The 18,397-nt window shown below is 42.4% G+C and overlaps 1 protein-coding gene across 1 annotated transcript in view; it reads right to left on the bottom strand.

The window, feature by feature from the left end:
• Positions 1-18,397, bottom strand: part of ptprdb (protein tyrosine phosphatase receptor type Db) — a 94,762-nt gene that overhangs the window by 38,164 nt on the left and 38,201 nt on the right. Inside the window, exons 3-8 of the mRNA XM_083909209.1 lie at positions 16,915-17,060; positions 14,403-14,544; positions 7,750-7,938; positions 4,270-4,287; positions 2,537-2,647; positions 269-538 (exon numbers count right to left, since the gene is read on the bottom strand). Coding sequence (XP_083765335.1) covers positions 269-538; positions 2,537-2,647; positions 4,270-4,287; positions 7,750-7,938; positions 14,403-14,544; positions 16,915-17,060 — 876 coding nt within the window. The remainder of the gene's footprint in view (positions 1-268; positions 539-2,536; positions 2,648-4,269; positions 4,288-7,749; positions 7,939-14,402; positions 14,545-16,914; positions 17,061-18,397) is intronic.

Below are 18,397 nucleotides of genomic sequence, written 5' to 3'. Positions count from 1 at the left end.
GAGTTTAAAGTCAGAACTCAAATATTTGTTTCCTGTGTGGTACTAATCCTCTTCTGTAGGGATGTATGGGTAAGTAGGTTAATTTTTCCTGAGTTCTTTTTGTATTATTGGGAGTATTCTTATATCCTGTTTGAGTTCACAGAGGAAACCAGACTCAATACAGAGTCATATGGTCAGCTTGCAACTGGAGATAAACAGAAGATGAAAATATCTAATAAAGATAATATTGTGATATGTATATTTCAGTGTATTACGCCGCTGAACCCACCTTTGACAATAATCTGCGCCACCGCCTCAATCACGCCAAGCGTTGACATGGCAACGCAGGTGTAATTGTTGGACTGCCGTATGTCCGTCAGCTCCAGGACGTTGCGGCCGATGGGCATGTCGTCCTCGGGCGTGAGGTCCTCCGCCCCCAGCATCCACTTCACGTACGGCATGGGCGAGCCCACGGCCACGCACGTGATGTTGACGCTTCCCCCGGGCATAATCTCGCTGTCTGCCGGCGGGATGGAGAAGCGAGGGGGGACGCGGCGAACTGGACGAGGGAACAATGAAAGCACGGAGGCAGAGGAAGAGAGAGGAGAGAGATTTGAAATTCATGACAACGTCGTTGAGTACAGTGCATAACAATCAGAGTCTATATATGCAGCGGGATGATTATTTTTGTCGTGCTCTGAAATCAAAGTTTATGGCATTCAAAGACGACTGTGAGCGTTCAAACACTCTGATACATCACCGCTTGGGAGCATGTGATATCAAAATGTTTTATTCATGGTGTTTTTTAGGTGTGCTGCGTTAAATATTTTATGAACCGAAACACAAAAGACGCCACAAACAAAAACAGAGTCACAGGAAACACACACATGCACTCGCAGGGGGGAAAAGAAGACGAAACATGGGAGGGTACAGTATAATCTTCGAGGAATACACTGTACGGGGCACGTTTAAGGGGCTTAAAAAGCAACCGAACACACAAACGCACAAACGGTGGTTTAAACAGACTCTAAAGAGCCACACGGTCTTTGCAAATACCAACCTTCTCGCAGCTCTGCAGAGGGAGGGAGGACGGGAAGAGGAAAAAGATCAGAGAAGAGACAGGGAGAGAAAACAAGTTTAACAAAGGAGCAACGGCAAGGTGACGACAACAGACACAGGAAGAGACCAAAGAAAGAAAGAGAAAAGAGTCAGAGTTGAGGAAAGAAAAATAAAGTTTGTTGTTTAGTTTGTTGTTGAGAGGCTTCTAGAGCCAGCTGCCTCCACACACTCGCCTGTCAAACACTCACTGAGCAGCAGCACGGCCCTGCAAACACTGTTAGACACACATGACTGACTCTGCACTGTTTGTGGTCCCTGTGTGTTCACTGCACATCATATTATACATGTACAGTATGTGTGTATAGTGGAGTCGTATCACATGTGTGTTTCTGTGTATAATATAATAACAATAATATTATCTGTACAGTTTTTTGGTGCAATTTTGCATGCTTTTGCAGGACGAAGATGAACTTTGATATAATAATAATTTCTTACGTGTTTAAACCTCGTAGGTTGATCCTTTACATTAAATTTGTTATTTCTAAAAGCTATCATACTTATTCATAGGAAAACATTTAATATATTTTTATTTCTCATAGTGTGTGGGGTGAGGGGTTTTACAGCCTTAAAACATATATCATAACTGTGAAAATTAACGCTAACTACTTTGCGGATTTGGTCTAAAATGACCAAAAACTAGAGGATATAGTGGATATACTATACTACACTCTTAGAAATAAGGGTTCCAAAACTGTTCTTCTACAAGGGCTGAGGTTCTACCTGGAACCATTTTGCTTTTCAAGGGTTCTTGGTAACACTAATGGTTCCAGGAAGAACCATTTTGATCCAGCGAACCCTTTAAAACCCCTTTCGTGAATAAAGGTTCTTGGTGGAACCGCCTATGAGGACAAGCCGAAGAACCTTATATGGTTCTACTTAGCTCTTTTAGTTCTAAGAATGTAGGAGGAATATCATCAGTTCTTTTAAATCACTTCTTAAAACGTACTTTTATGCGATGAGGTCTTTTATTTAATCTCTTTTTATCATTTAAAAAATGAATAAAATTTATTTTTTATCCTTTAATCTCATTGCTCTTTCTTTGTAAGCACCATAACTCAATTTAATATTTGTTTTATTTATACTGTATGTATATATTTGTGTGTATTTATTGTATGTAACTGCAAATAACACCTAATAAAGGTATTATTATTATTACTATTATAATATTGAAAGCTTTTTCACCCTTATAGACAATGTTAATTGCCTCTTACATTCAAACATTCGTTGTGTCATTTTGCAAAGGTCTAAAAGGCTCAGAAGTAAAAAAAAGCAGAGAGATTAACAGCCGTAGTTAAACATTCAGCTCTCGTTTGCTAAATAATTATAAAACACAGGCGGTGTTAATAGCAGCGTATCACTCTACTGCGATCACGAATGCAATAAATGTATAATAACCTGGCTCCAATTACACTGTTTATTATATGTATTCTCCTCTCACCTCTGACGTAGAGGTTAGCCGGGGTGGAATAGCGAGTCCCATCGCTGTTGGTGGCGACACACTCATATTTGCCTTGGTCGGACTCCTCGCTCATCTCTATCTGGAGAGCACCTGGATGGATAGAGGGATGAGTCGCACAGAAAAGATGGAGGGGAAGAAAGAGCAATCGCACAAAACCACATTTTAACAAAAACAGTCCTTAAATACTGCGCGTCAACACATAAATGGTAAAAGCTGAAGAAATGTATCCGAGCTTTCAGCACAAAAAAAACAAGCTGAACTGTGTGCGAGGAACAAAGGGGGCTAAAAAAAGGATCCAGGTCTACAGGGGCACATTAACAAGTTTTTACCACTCTCAGCAGTACTGCCTAAAACATGGCTCAGCTTCCTGATTTAGAAAATGGGGAAGACAAAAAAAAAAGAAGAAGAAGAAAAAAAAAAAGGTTCTGATACAAAACCTACAAAAACAGAGAATGTCGTCTTCATGCAAAAGGCAGAAACAAAGACACAAAAGCAGCCAAAACGTGGAGAAATCCAGACACAGAATATGTTATTTACAATTGCTGAAAATCGAGATAGCAGTTATTTAAGGGAGTATAATATATTATATTGATATATTGACATCTCTAACCCTTTCGGATCCACCAGTGGGATCAGGAGTGTGATGTGATTTAAGGAGGTAAAGAGATCAACCGACCTCCATCACGGCCAACAGATTTTCAAAAAAAAAAAAATATAGGAACGACATACGCAAAGCCTCGGGGAAGGGACCAGTGCTTTCTCGCTGCCTGAAAATAGAAAAACTGTCAAAAAAAGGTCAACCAGGTTTTTTGGATTGATTAAAGATGGGGGTGGTAAGGCAAAAAAAGCGCCCATTAAAACTTTATCAAAAAAGTGGTTGTTTGGGGCTTTTTATTGGTAATGAGAGAGAAAAGAGAAAGTAAATGGTAAAAAACCATGAAATAATGTACGTGTGTGCAGGTTTATGAGTTTCTGTATGTGTGTGTGTGTGTGTGTGTGTGTGTGTGTGTGTCAGTCTGAGTCTTTGCCATCTGGACTTTTCAGGCTGAGCGAATAATAACAGCTGGGAGGGGAAAACAAAACTGGGACGTTTGATTGGGCAAATATAGAGAAGGTAGACGGCTGGGCCAAGTCCGGGTCAAGACCCCAAAAAAAAAGAAGAAAAAAGGCAAAGTAAATTGGGTCATATATAAAAAAAAAGCTATTAAAAATGTGATGGTTTGCTTTCCGACCTCAAAACTAAGCAAAAACAAACAAAACACACCATGCTTTTAGATCAGAGACAAAGACTATGTTAAAGAAGCTAAATGACGTTAAAGTGATGAACACTGAAGAGAAATCACAGTATGGCAAAGAGGAAAGCAATGGACGTCTGTGCTATCGGGTGATCGTCGAAGGCTGAGGTGGAGAAGGATGAGAGGATGGAGAGAGGATGGAGGACGAGAAGAGGGGAAGTGATTAAAATCATAGGATAATGAGTTGCTTTGCTCAATTCCAATTCCCCCTCTTGTCCCCAGCCCACCGTAGATCTGAAGCAGCTGGATGGTATGATCGATAACGGCAGAGTCTTAAATCTCTTGGACTCTCTCTGTATTGATTAACCCATACAAAGCTGCTTTTCAAGATCTGTGAGACAAGCAGGAAACTTTGTGGGGGGGGGGTTGAAAAGGAATCGGGCCACCGTGTGATGTTGATCCTCCCAGCGGTCTTACCTCGTATGGGCGTGCCACCTGAGTGGGCAATGAATGCACGAGATTAGAGAAGGAGAAGAAGAAGAAAATGTTAGTACCACAGAAGGAAAAGGGGCACGGGAGGGAAGGGGGAGTTTAAGGGTTTGGGGTTCGGGTATTTGGGGGGGGGGACTGGGATTTGTGTATGTTGGGAGGGAGTAACTTGGAAAAAGAAAAGAGTCCAATTAGAGAGAAAGGACTCGAAAAATATATAGATCCTTTAGAGTGTAAGAGGAAGAAGAGGCATCAAAGAAGAAGACAGAATAAGTGAAGGCAGATTAAGCCTGAGGAGAGAAAGACTAGATTCTATTCTGGAGAGACAGAGTGTCAGACAGTGACGGAGCTAAAACCAGATGGGTTATCGATTTGACTTCATTGACTTGTAGAAAAGGGGCAGATGTGGTCGTCGGGAGCGGAGTTTTGTTCACAGCTGGCTAAGAAGTAAGTAGACTTAGAGTAAATGAGTATAGAGTTGAACTGATTCTAAATCTGCTCTGGTCCTTCTTTACAGACCAAGATCCTACCAGAGGAATCAATTTAACACTTACTGTGGATAAAAAGAAGAAAGAAATCCACCGTCCAACACTGAAACATTGGCCCTAAGTACAATAGATCAAGTTTCTGCGTTTAAATTAGGTGTAAACCAGGCTTAGATCTAGTTTCTGTGTTTATATTAGGTATCAACCTGGTTTAGATCTAGTTTCTGCGTTTATATTAAGTATAAATCAGGTTTAGATCTGGTTTCTGTGTTTATATTAGGTATAAACCTGGTTTAGATCTAGTTTCTGCGTTTATATTTGGTGTAAACCAGGTTTAGATCTGGTTTCTGTGTTTATATTAGGTATAAACCAGGCTTAGATCTAGTTTCTGTGTTTATATTAGGTGTAAACCAGGCTTAGATCTAGTTTCTGTGTTAATATTGGGACTAAACCAGGTTTAGATCTGGTTTCTGTGTTTATATTAGGTATAAACCGGGTTTAGATCTAGTTTCTGTGTTTATATTAGGTATCAACCTGGTTTAGATCTAGTTTCTGCGTTTATATTAAGTATAAATCAGGTTTAGATCTGGTTTCTGTGTTTATATTAGGTATAAACCTGGTTTAGATCTAGTTTCTGCGTTTATATTTGGTGTAAACCAGGTTTAGATCTGGTTTCTGTGTTTATATTAGGTATAAACCAGGCTTAGATCTAGTTTCTGTGTTTATATTAGGTGTAAACCAGGCTTAGATCTAGTTTCTGTGTTAATATTGGGACTAAACCAGGTTTAGATCTGGTTTCTGTGTTTATATTAGGTATAAACCGGGTTTAGATCTAGTTTCTGTGTTTATATTAGGTGTAAACCAGGTTTAGATCTGGTTTCTGTGTTTATACTAGGTATAAACCAGGCTTAGATCTGGTTTCTGTGTTTATATTAGGTGTAAACCAGGTTTAGATCTAGTTTCTGTTTATATTCGGACATCAACCTAAACATACACTAAATTTGCCCAATATTGCAGGCTTTGATAAAACCAGGAAACTGGAAATTAAAATACTTACAAAATACCATAAATTAACGCACGTTCAACAGTGTTTGGAGCATTGAAGATTGGATTTACTGCACTGCTAGCCTCATTTATATTTGACATTTGTATTGTTTTATTTAACCTCTTTTCCTGGTTAATTACAGGTTAAATAAAAATAACAATACATTTGTTTTTTACATGACTGTCGCCAAGTTTTAGTACAACACCGTACTACAGTCAGACTGCAACCTGGGAGCTATCGATTTTCTTAACAGTCTTCTTGACAGTCATCTGCGGTATTGACCGGTAACTTTATACAGCACAGAGGACAGTGAGTGAGTGAGTGAGTGAATAAGTGAGTGACTGAGTGAGTAAAGGGAGGGACAGACTAACTGAATAAGAGAAAGGGAAAGTGGAAAAGTAAACAGGCGAGTGTGAGGAGGAAATTATTGCATTTTCTTTGGGTGTGGAGAAGCTGCAGGTGCACAGGTGAGGGTGAGGTTCATCTACCTCAGGGGTGACAAAGATGTGAGAGTGTATAACTCTATAATAAGAGTGTATTTCTGTGTGTGTGTGTGTTACATTATATTTGAGTGTGACTGTTAGTAAAATGCATGCCATGCATTTTAAAAACACCTCAACATTTTTTTTTTTGTTTGGTAAAGGTGAGCAGCGGCAGCAGCGGCAGCAGCAACAGTAGCAACAACATTAGTGTAAATATACAGAGTGGTGGTGGAGAGAGTGAGGGTGTGTGTGGGGCCTTGGAACAGCAGCACTTACCAAAGGACTCTGTGGTTAAAAAGATACAAAGAGAAAAGAAACAGCATAGACATGGCATTACAATGGGAAACCCTTTTAGTGACACAGAGGAGTTGACTTTGTAGAAAACACCTTATAAAAGCACTGGAGCGGCCAAGAAGTCATGAATACTGAGCATTTACACTGAACTGTGACTACTCTCTAATCATCACAACACTAATAAGATATCTGACATTTTTACGTTGTAGCAGTTTGTAAAGATCTACATTGTTTATTTATTTTTTAATTCATAAAATAAAGGTCAAATAGGGAGTGTAAGCAGGAAGTGGGTGGTAGAGGCAGAGACTTAACAAAAAACATAGAAACAGAAGCCAAGAGGTTGTTATCGGTGAAGAAGCCAGAGAGCTGGTCGTCCAATCACAAGAAAAAGGGGGGGTTTTTGGTTCCAGAGTTGGTCCCTGGAAGCAGAGAGGGGATGGGGAAGGGGAGGAGGCTACGACAACGTTGGGATTTGACACACTACTGTGGCTATAGCAAAACCGATTGATTGAAATGGATGGAGTTGCTTGACCTGAACGGAATTTCTTTCCGCATTATTTCCTCAAAAACATGTCTTGAAGACACACTTTCCGAGGAAATAAGGACAAACAAAAAAAAAGGTTATTTGATCATTTAGTCACAGCAGTGAGCTATATTAGGGAGGCCAATTCCTCAGTGCACACCACCGTCGCCTGGGTTTACCTTCCTAATTCTGTCAGTCACAGAGAGTCGATGATGTAGCTATCTGTACCGTCACAAATATTTGATTGTGTTTTTTGGAAAACGTGAAAACCCGTTTGCGATGGTGATGTGCACGGGAAGACCTCAGAGAGTTTGGAGAAAAAAGATGGGAGTTCACATTTTTAAAGGCCTGGAAGAGTTCAGATGGGAGTTGGCAACCATTACACAGTCAACTCATACCACAGCAGCAGCAGAGAGGGGCAGCTGAGGAACACGGCCAGCAACCACGGTGTGGAACAGCAATAAGAGAGTGGGGGTGAACGAGGACAAAAATAACAGAAGGGTTTTTGCGGGAGCAGAGAAATAAAAATTGGGGATGGGAAAAGGCAGAGGGGGGAAAATAGCAAAGTAAAAGAGGGGGGAGATAAAAGCCGGGGTTTAAGAGAAAGGGAAAGAACGGAGGGATAAAGGCATCGTTTACCTGAGCGGAGCTGCTTGATTCGTCCGTTATTATTGGACGTGTTGACTGGCAGGAAATCCTTGAACCAGGTAATTTCTGGATCAGGGTTGCCACTAGCGGCACAGAGCATGGTGGCGGTCCGAGAGCGCTCCACCACTTTCAGCTGGGGGCCCATGTCTATGGTGGGGAACCCTGAGGGAAGCTGGTCCTCTGGAAAAATCGAAAAAACACGAGTCAAACACAGCAGAATTTTTATTATTATAGTCGGAACGTGTCTTCAGTGATCAGATCCCACTTCCTTTCTCTATATGCAAATCCAAATGCTCTTAATTTCTGTTTGCGAAGATCAAATTACGTTTTCTACCAGTCTCTCGATCCAGATAGGTTCATTTTCAGTGTGTTTTTGTTAGTTGTGGGCGTCAACGTTAACGCACATTAACGCACAATGCGTTTCCATGACGACTGAGCGGAAAAAGACGCGTGTGACGTCATGTTTACGTGACTCGCGATTTGTTAAGAGTCTCTAAAGTAACGCTAAACTTTAAAAACACACGCACAACAGGTACACTGGTGATTTGTTGCTCTTTTCGTTCCATAAACAGACCGCTCCAGTTCGACTGTAGGCTAACGCTAACCAGCACTAAAGGAGCTAACGACGCTAACCGGTTGGTAAACGGTGCCTGGACTCCGGTGCCGCGGCGCGTAAAAAACATGACGTCGCACGCGTCTTTTTCCAGTCAAGTCGTCATGGAAACACATTGTGCGTTTACGTTAGCCGCCCTTAAAGCGCCAAAAATGCAATAAAACAAAAATAGTGAGAAGTGTAAAAATGTACTGTAGCGCATCAGAGGAAGTCTAAATATGGTCCTTCAAAGTATCCTGAGACACAACCCTGATTCCATGGGATTCCAAGATGGATCGCTTCAGGGTCTTAATTAACTGCACAGATGTGAGCGAGACATCAACGTCCTGACATTCAGTAACCTCTTTTTTTGTGAGAGAAGAAATAAGAAAGCCTGTTCGATTGTGAGTCTGACGCACGACACGACACAACACAACACAACAAACAGTCTAAGGCTCACTACAGGAAACGCAGCGAAACTGCTTAATAGTCCGTGAACTGACTAGAATCAAAACATGTTCTGCATGAGCCTCGAGGCGATCCAACAGCGAGGTCAATCAGAATAAGTAACCGTTATATTTCACCTGACAAACTACTTCAATAAACCCTTAGGCAACTTGCTTGTCAAAGTGGAATCAATGCTAAAGTCAAATACTCTATTCTGCTGGGAAACCCCCCCCCCCCCCCCCGCTACACGTTTTTTTTTGTCCAGCAGGATCTATAGCCCTCACAGCTCTTGAAGAGTTTCACCTCTCACTGCATAAAAAAATCAAATGAGAATATAATAATCATCCGTGGGGGATTCGGGGCCCCTTTTGGGACGGCGTATCAAAAATGTGATACGGCAAACTTCTGAGGCAATTACATCAAACATGACGAGTCTTTTCCAGCGCGATAAAGGAAAATCAAAGGCAGTGGGCAAGCGTGGAGACGCCGAGAGAAGACGGGGGGGGGGGGGGGACTACGCTCGGAGGACGGGGCGGATCAGAGGCGACAGAACTCAGTCAAACCGATAAGATTCACACTCGTAGGTGTGTATATTTTTTAACGGCACTCTAAAAACGTCTGATTCGTGAGTCATTCATGAAAAGTGGATAACGACGCGAGACAAAGGAGCGCGTGTTTCCTGCCTGTGTCGGGAGATGCATCTGATCTGGAAGGCAATCTATTTTAATATTTACTCTACGATCCCCTGTGACGTTATCCGCCTCGGCCGCACACAGAGAGAGAGCCTCATTAACGGGAAATCCTAGCACCGAAACCTCGCCGAGGAGATGCTAATTCTGGTGCTCGCCCATCGAACCGTAGCCGGCGGGTCACGAGACGCTGGGCGAGTGCATGTGTGGCCTTTTAACAGCTCCGGTTTCAATCAATCGCGACACATGGAAACAGACCACGATAAACCAAGAGATGACAAGAAGGTGTTTGGGGGGCGAGCGGTGACGGAGGGCGAAAGAGAATAGAAGGGAATAAAAGGCAGTGACAGAGAGAAAAACAAAGGGAATGAGCAAAGAGAAAAAACAGACAAGAACAAGAGAGCCGTACAGCATAACAATTCTGATATCCCTCCGCTTCCATTATGCAAACGCTTACTTCAAAGCCAGCCCCTCGTAGGCTGCAAATAATGCATTCTATTTCATCTACCTGGGGTCGGGACAATGAAGAGAGTTAGAATGCAAACTCCCTGAGATCATACATATTTCCTTGCATTTGTGAGAGCGGGAATACAGACACAGACGCAAACACGCTAGCCTTCCACCATCCATTACCGGGACAGGTGTAAGCAATACCAAAGTGTAGCTGGAACAAAGCTGTGTGTCCCCCCCATGTGTGTGTGTGTGTGTGTGTGTGTGTGTGTGTTGCTGAGCACTGACGGTCGAGAACCCCCCTGAGGTCAGAGCAGATGTGTAACCCTAAACTCCCTTGTTGACGGAGCCTTCCACACATCCCACTGTTTCATTTGGACGCGCTCCCACTCCAATGTTTCCACTGTGAGCGATCCAGATGATTTCACAGCTCATAGAAAAAAACCCTGGTCTCCTAATCATGGGAACTGCAGCGCGAACACTGTCCTCTTTATACCAGACCCAAAATGAAATCCACACACACACATTGCTCGCTGGGGTTGTCATCTGTGTATGTGGGAAGCCTGCAAGTCAAAAGTCTGGCCTTATAATCATGGGAACTAACGCTAGAACGAGCTGGCTGCTGTGTTGTACGTGCACCTGCAAACAAACCTGTCTCTGTCTCTCAATATTGACGCGGGGGATCAACATTAACGTGACGGATTAATACTTCGCATAATACATCGCAATCCAGTGATCTGAGCTTGCGTCATCGTTTGAGAGGACGCAGCTTTCTTTGTGTCTTCATTTTTTGCAGAAAAAAACCTAAACACCGGTTGCACGAGATGTTTGCACGTCATCAATTTCACCAAACTCTCGCCGTTTTAAAGCTTTTGATACTTAAACAAATCCTCACAAGTTTGGGTACAGTACCATTGTTGGGTCTAAGCTAATATTGCTCTATGACTGAATACACTCTTAGAAATAAGGGTGCTAAGTAGAACCATATAAGGTTCTCCGGCTTGTCCTCATAGGAGAACCCTTTTTAGCTCCAGGTAGAACCTTTTTATAAAGGTTCCACCTGGAACCCCTTTGGAGTTCAGAAGCAAATTCCAGGTAGAACCACAGCCCTTGTAGAAGGACCCTTTTGGAACCCTTATTTCTAAGAGTGTATTTTTGTAGAAATAAAAGTGCTAAGTAGAACCATATAAGGTTCTTCGGCTTGTCCTCATAGGAGAACCCTTTTTGGTTTCCACCAAGAACCCTTGAAAAACCCTTTCTTCGGGAAAAGGGTTTTTCAGAAGCAAATGGTTCCAGGTAGAACCTCAGCCCTTGTAGAAGGACCCTTTTGGAACCCTTATGGTTCTACTTAGCATTTTTATTTCTAAGAGTGTATTTATTCATACACTCTTAGAAATAAAAGTGCTTAGTAGAACCATAAAAGGTTCTTTGGCTTGTCCTCATAGGAGAACCCTTTTTGGAACCCTTTTAAAACCCTTTATTCAGGACACGGGTTTTAAAGGGTTCTCTGGATCAAAATGGTTCTTACTGGAATCATTAGTGTTACCACTTGTGTTTTCAGAAGCAATTGGTTCAAGGTAGAATCTCAGTTGTGTAGAAGAACCCTTTTGGAACCCTTATTTCTAAGAGTGTACGGTTTCTCAAAGAACCGTCAGTGGATGAGATTTACACATTTGACCCACCACAAACTGAGGATGTGGTGGGTCCAAATAACTGATTTCACTTTCTTTCCCCCTCAAATAAAGTGGTTTAAATTACGTGACCCCAGTTGTCGGGGAAAAAAGCCGCACATATTTAAATGTGCGCAATTAGTTAAAACTTAATTTTTTTTTAATTTACTACTTTGTTTTTTTTCAAACCACATCCTTTTTTTTTTTTTATTTCCCCAAAGACATGCTCTGATTCACCGTCAACTTTGTAACCCAGCCATGAATTATACAGCGCACAGGGCTCAGAACTCTGCTCTCAAGTTCGCGCCGCGGCCAATCGCGCAAACATCGACTGCGAGCTAAGATTTCAATTAGCCGGGTATTAACGCTCAGTAATTAAGCCACCTGACCTTAACACTGAATCCCTGCTGTCAGACAGTCAGTCAGTCTGTCAGTCAGTCAGTCACTGGAGCTGCGTCTGTCTGTGCAGAGCCAGGGGAGACGGAGACACGTGAATGACAGGACTCTGTGTGTGTGTGTGTGTGTCCTCAATCTACCTGTGTGTGTGTGTGTGTGTGTGCACACTGACATTTGGACTGACAATCTATCTGGAGCTATTAGTTGCTCCCAGGTGGCCTCTCATTCATCCACAACACAATGACTCCTCAGAGGAGAAGAAGAAAAGGCCTAATAACTACATTCTAACATCCCCCTAATCTAATCTAAGACTGATTTAGATTAGATTAGGGGGATGTTTTGTTTGTACGTGCACGTGTGCGACATTCTTGACACATGCGAAAAAAATCAAGAATAGACGCACACATGCAACGCTCGGTGACACATGCAAAGAGCCATGTGATACAGGGACGGATGGAACAGTACAGAAGATGCAAAGAGTGTTCTGAGATAAATAATTTAGAGGGCTGCTGTGAAGTAGACCTCAGAGAATGTGCAGCGACACACACACACACACACACACACACACACATACACACACACACACAGAGAGAGACAGTAGGCATATGAAAGGAAGGAAGTGTATAAAAGTGCAATGGGAGGAACTTAGAGAGACAAAAAACATAGATGAGACAGAAAAAGAAGTGAGTGTGTAGGAAGAGCTGTAGCGCTGTGTTTATTAGCCCTCAGACAGACTCAGAGAGAGAGAGAGAGAGAGAGTAAGAGAAGGAGAGCGATGGTAAAACAATAGGCAGCACGTCCTTTTCCCGCGAGTATATACTGTAAAGGCAGGCAATGTGATTATCCACACTCCAGCAGCTTCGCTCACTAAGACACTCTTGAGCTTCAAACTACCCGGTACATAATGTTCTCCTAATGGACTCCACTAACACTAACATCGCTATCTGCATTAATGGACTCTCTCGCTCTCTCTCTCTCTCTCTCTCGCTAACACTGACACAAGCGTCTGCAGCGGCCGTAAGACTCCGGCTTACACTTGCATATTTATATCGCACATCTACAACAACTAAAAAAAGAGCTTCCAGGATGAGCTTTGAATGGAATTTTAAACTTTATCAATCAGAATGTGCGAGGGGCTTGCCAAAACCTATTTCTAATGTATATAAATACACTTTTGCACACATTCCTCCTGCCCGGACATTATTATGTCAGTATGTGCTTCCTGTAGCAGAGGTGATTGCTCTACGACAGCAAGAGAAGCTCTGCTTCCTCCAAAATGTCATGAAATAAACGGTCAAATTCGTATTGTTTTGCAATCACATTCGCGTGACGTGATTAGAGCCAGAGGGAAGCTCAGCTGCTCTGCGTCATCTCTGTGAGACGCGCCGGCGCTACTTGATTGGATAAATGTGGCAAAAAAAACTTCCACTTCCAGGGAAGCTCAGCTTCTCTGGGAGTCAGTGGATGGAATATATGTAGAAATACTCGGGCCTGAAATGAGCTTCCCCTGTTTTAAAGGCCAGCAAATGCCACTTAGTGCTTAGTTACCACTATTAATATTCACTACACATGCGTGTATAACCACTTAATGAATGACTGTAATAGAGTATGATCATATGAATGTCTGCACACATAAGAAGACCATTTATTCTCTATTCAAAAATAAATAAATAAACATCTACTTACATCTACTCTTATCAATAATGAATTAAAGCGGACCTAGACCGGAAGTTCCTATTAACGCTGTTTTTAAGAGTGTATCTGCGTCATTACCTTGTTTACGAAGCCCTGAAATTTCGAAAACAAACAGTTCAGCCCCTGCTGAGAACGCTGTGTTTTATTGTAATCTCGGGGCTCAGCGAGATCTCTGAAAATCCCGTTATAGTTACGTAAACAGCGGTTCTCCGGAACAGCAGATCGTCCTGCTCCGGGCACTAGTCCGGGCACATCCGGTTACGTACATTGAACCGCAGAAGAAGAATAACGTCCGTTGTGGAGGTGTTTCACGAGCAACAGTGTCTTCTGACTCCGGGTCAAAGGTCGTCAAAGGGACTGCGGCGGGGAGTCGTGAAGAAGCTATTTTTAAAAACTGTTAAAACAATGTTTTGATAATGAGTAGCAGTGCATCCACCTTTCCAGAGGGGGGAGCTGCGTTTCTGAGAGCGGGTGTGCTGATTATGTCACTTCTGGGTTGAGAGTCTCAAGTCTCGCGGCTGGGAAATCGGCTCGTTTACAACAACTAGGAGGTTTTTGACCATAAAAACAAGTTAATGTATGACAGTATACCTCCATAACTAACATATATGTGCAACAGGACCACTCTATGTGATCTTTAATCACGTATGCATACGTTAAATCCTAAAAGAGACGCTTCGTATGTTATTAACGGTCTACACTGACCTCGAAGAACCATGAGTTTGGTGGAAGCGGTGATCTCTCCGGCAGAGTTGGAGGCGTGGCATTCGTAAACGGCCTCGTCTCTCGGGGTCCTCAGAGGCTGGATCCTCAGGACAGAGCCGGACCCGTCGTCAAACTCTATCACCTGCGTTAGACGGATGAAATGTACATTAATTTTTTTTATCATACTCTGTTGTGTAGTTCTTGTTTTTGAGCCGCACCTGTTAGTTTACGGTCGAAAGGAGGTGGAGAATAAAATGGAGCAAAAAGGAAAATGTAGTAATACAACTTTGAATAAGCGTTATGTAGCCTCCATATCTGCTATAATGTCTTTCTGCTTTCATCAAAGCTTCAACCTCTGTCAGATATTATATTATATTGTGGTTTATGTACAGTATACATGCAGGGGTTTGATTTCTCAAGCGCTTGAACCCTTACTGGTATTTATTTTACATTCGACAGTGTTCGTATGTCAGTGATCAACAGTTCATTTTAGAAGTTTTTGAAGTTTCTAACTCAATAAGGGGACAACCCGCCTCACATATGTGAGAGCTGTAGTCTAGTTTAATCCTCAGCCACGGGGCATTCTTGTATCAACAGTCCAGGATCAATCACGACACACATTAAAATAGATTTACAGCGGCACCGCCGTCGAATTAGGAGGGAATTGGTAAGAATACAAATGTCTCGTGGTCTTTTCATACCAAGGAAATGTAGTAAATTCACATCTTTCAACGTTATTGGATTGTATATATTAAATGCTCCCGCACACGTGTAATTCATGCATGCACTGCATCTGGTTTCAGAGTTTTTTCCGAGAAGGTTCCCGCCGAACTGAAATCCAATAAAAACAAATCCCACAGTAACTCCTGATGGGACAGAAAAATACAGTATACGTGGGCTAGATTAAAAAAAAAAAAAACATCTCCCCGAGTGATTTAATCACAAACAGGAAGACAGCAAGATGAACTTAAACCTGGGAGGTAAAACTCGAGACTTATTAAAGTCGGGGAAAAAAGCACCCTGAGCTCAGGGTGACACGGAAACGGGCGGAAGAGAGTTCTGGTTCGAACATCTCCATCGAAGAGCGACGCGAGAAGTGAAGGTGGAGAAATAAATCAAAGGTTAGCGCCTGCAGGAAACTAATAAGGTTGATCATATAAGAATCTCATATAGTGGAGCCCACGGCATCATCTGACATATGAAGGAGTCCAGGTTGTATAACCTCTGGGAGTACAAATGAAGAAACGCAGGTCGTTTTATGTTCTTGTAATTCCAGAAAACAACCGTCTAATGTGCAAAAATCAAAGCACGACCTCCTCATTATTGACTTAACAGTCACCTTTCATTGCACTAATGATCAGGGCGCGCAGATTTGTCATGAAAGGAAACACAGTGGCGTAACTAACCGCCTTAATGACTCGCCCCGTTTCATTTAAAGCATCTGTGAGATCTCAAAGATCGCTTCAGTTTGCCGTAATTTGCCATCGTCACGTGGAACTAATAGAGTCACGACAACGTCTGGTAGGGGCCGCGTGATAACGGGAACATACACGGGGAACAACAGTGTCATCCATCACCTTTGCATCTTCTTGATTCAATTATTAAGTCGATAAAATGTCACGCGTTTGGAAATGTCAGCGAGTATTTACGAGTGAGCGTAAACGACAAGGCGATGCTTGATGAATTGCTTTTTGTTTTTTTGTTTTATGAGCAGAAAATAATAGGAATACTAAGGGTGAATTACAATTCCTCAATCTCAAAAATGTGCGCTCCCTCTAGTGCAAGTGCTAGAAATTAAGTTGAGGGTCAAGTTCAAGGGCTGTATCGCCCTCAATATTGAGATTTTCCGAGACCACCCTTGGGAGCAAGGGCTACCCACAATGCATTGCGTGTTTTCACATAACAAAGATGGCGCCGAAAGCAGCGAAACGAGTACGCTACAAATGAAGTATTTTCTTTGTTAATAGAGATATAAAAATGATGAAAACCATTGTATTATCTTAGTTTAGGCCCAGATTATGGATTACTGACGTCATTGTTGCGTAACATTTATTTTTTATTTTACGATCTTTTGTCAATAGCCGGCCGGTTGCGGACAAGCGATGGTTTGCTATGGTTTACGTTTCAATAAGTCGTGGTGTGTGGTAACTGTCAGCTGAATATTTGTATGAGTATCATCTTATAACTAACTGACAACCTCTAATAACTTGACTGACAAACGGATCGTTATAAATAATCCTGACGTAAATGTGTTCTTCTTCTTCTTCTTCTTTTTTTGGAGTTGACAGACTGGACGCAGCTTTCGCGTTATTCTGCCCCCTACAGTCTGAAGACGTATCTGCATTTAAGGGGTGTCCCATTTCTAAGTGTACAAAATAACCCTCAACACTTGGTTTTGAGGCCAGTTAAGATTGAGGGTTAAGATAGGAATTGGAATTGGCCCTAACACAAATGCTAATGACACTTTCTCTGGGCAGGAATCAGTGTTATAACAAGGTGTGCTAACTCATACCTCAAATCTCTGGTTGCTGACTTTTTTGCCTTTTTTGTTCCAGACGATCTTGGGCTGCGGATCCCCCGCGGCCTGACACACAAACGAAGCCACTCCCCCCTGGACTCCTGTCTGGTCCTCTGGGGTTCGTGTGAACCTGGGAGGTGCTGTGTGTGGGAGAGAGAAGTTCAGTCAACGTTAAAACTGTATTTTGTACAACAGAAGCAGTTTGTGTGTGTGTTTATGCAATACACATGTATACACACATAGTATGTATGCACATAATGCAATGGATTATTGTACTTAAACCCCACGGAATACCTCTTTATGTACTGCAATAATCTGGTCACATATGTTTAAAACTACTTTGTAACTGAGAAAAAAAAAGGATGTAAAAGAGAATGCCAGATGTGTGAGTGTGTGTGTGCTCGTATTTATGTCGTTGTGAGGACCCGAAAATAATTTATGCACCAAAGGAAGTGAGGACATGTTGAGTTTTTAAGAGACCTTTCAAGGTTAAGACTTGAGTTTAGGGTTTCACTTATAGGTTTAAGTTATATGTGCTACTTTGTGTCCGCTTTGTGTCTGGACATGTATGTGTGCATGTCCACCACGTTGTCCCCACCGTGCCACCAAAGACGATTAATATGTCCATACTATAAAGGATTTATGAAGACTTACTCCTGACATGACTACTTAAACCCCTCGCTCCGCGGATGCCGACAATATCGGCGGCGCGGCGTTCTCCGGATTGCGACATCATGACATCGGGGACGATTCGGCACGTCAGCCGCGGCACGTCACAGCGCCGAGCTCGCCTAATGGCATTCCAGCCAAACCAGAAAATCCCTACTTAAGGGCTTACTGCCATCTGCCCCATGACAAAGGGAGAGAAATTGCTTTTTGCTGTTAAAATGGACGGGATGACAGAGAGAGAGAGCAAAGCTGTTTTTCGGAGAAGGAGAGGGGGAAAAAAAGCGAGAGTGCTGAAAGAGTGGGGAGAGCAGAAGAACAGTGAGATATGGAGAGAGAGAGAGAGAGACAGATGGAGAGCTGAGTGGGTGAGGGAGAAATAAAACATGAACAAAAGAAGTGACGGGAAGACGAGAAAGAGGCAGACAGAGAGACTGAGCCAGATGTACTGGCAAACATCGTCAGAGAGCCTCAAGCTGCCCGGTCCCCTCTGCACCTCACTGGCATCTGTACACATCTACCTCAGAGTGTGTGTGTGTGTGTGTGTGTTCTTGTACTTGCAGCATACTGAGGACCAGGGAGGGTTTTTAACCAACAAAGTGAGGTCATTTTTACGGAGTGAGGACATTTTGGCCGGTCCTCACTTTGTTTTCATTGAAATCACTTCCTTAGGTTGCTATAACATGCTATATTCAATTTGTCCAAGAAAAAAAAAAATCAAATTTTGGACGACATAGCATAGTATGACTTTTTTGTCAAATTTTGGACAAATTTCTTTTTTCTATTTTTTTTTTCAAATTTTGGACGACAT

This window comes from Microchirus variegatus (genome assembly GCF_963457635.1).
Source record: "Microchirus variegatus genome assembly, chromosome: 23".
Lineage (NCBI taxonomy): Eukaryota > Metazoa > Chordata > Actinopteri > Pleuronectiformes > Soleidae > Microchirus > Microchirus variegatus.
Note: the sequence above shows the minus strand (reverse complement) of the source record. Positions and strands in the feature narration are given on the sequence as shown.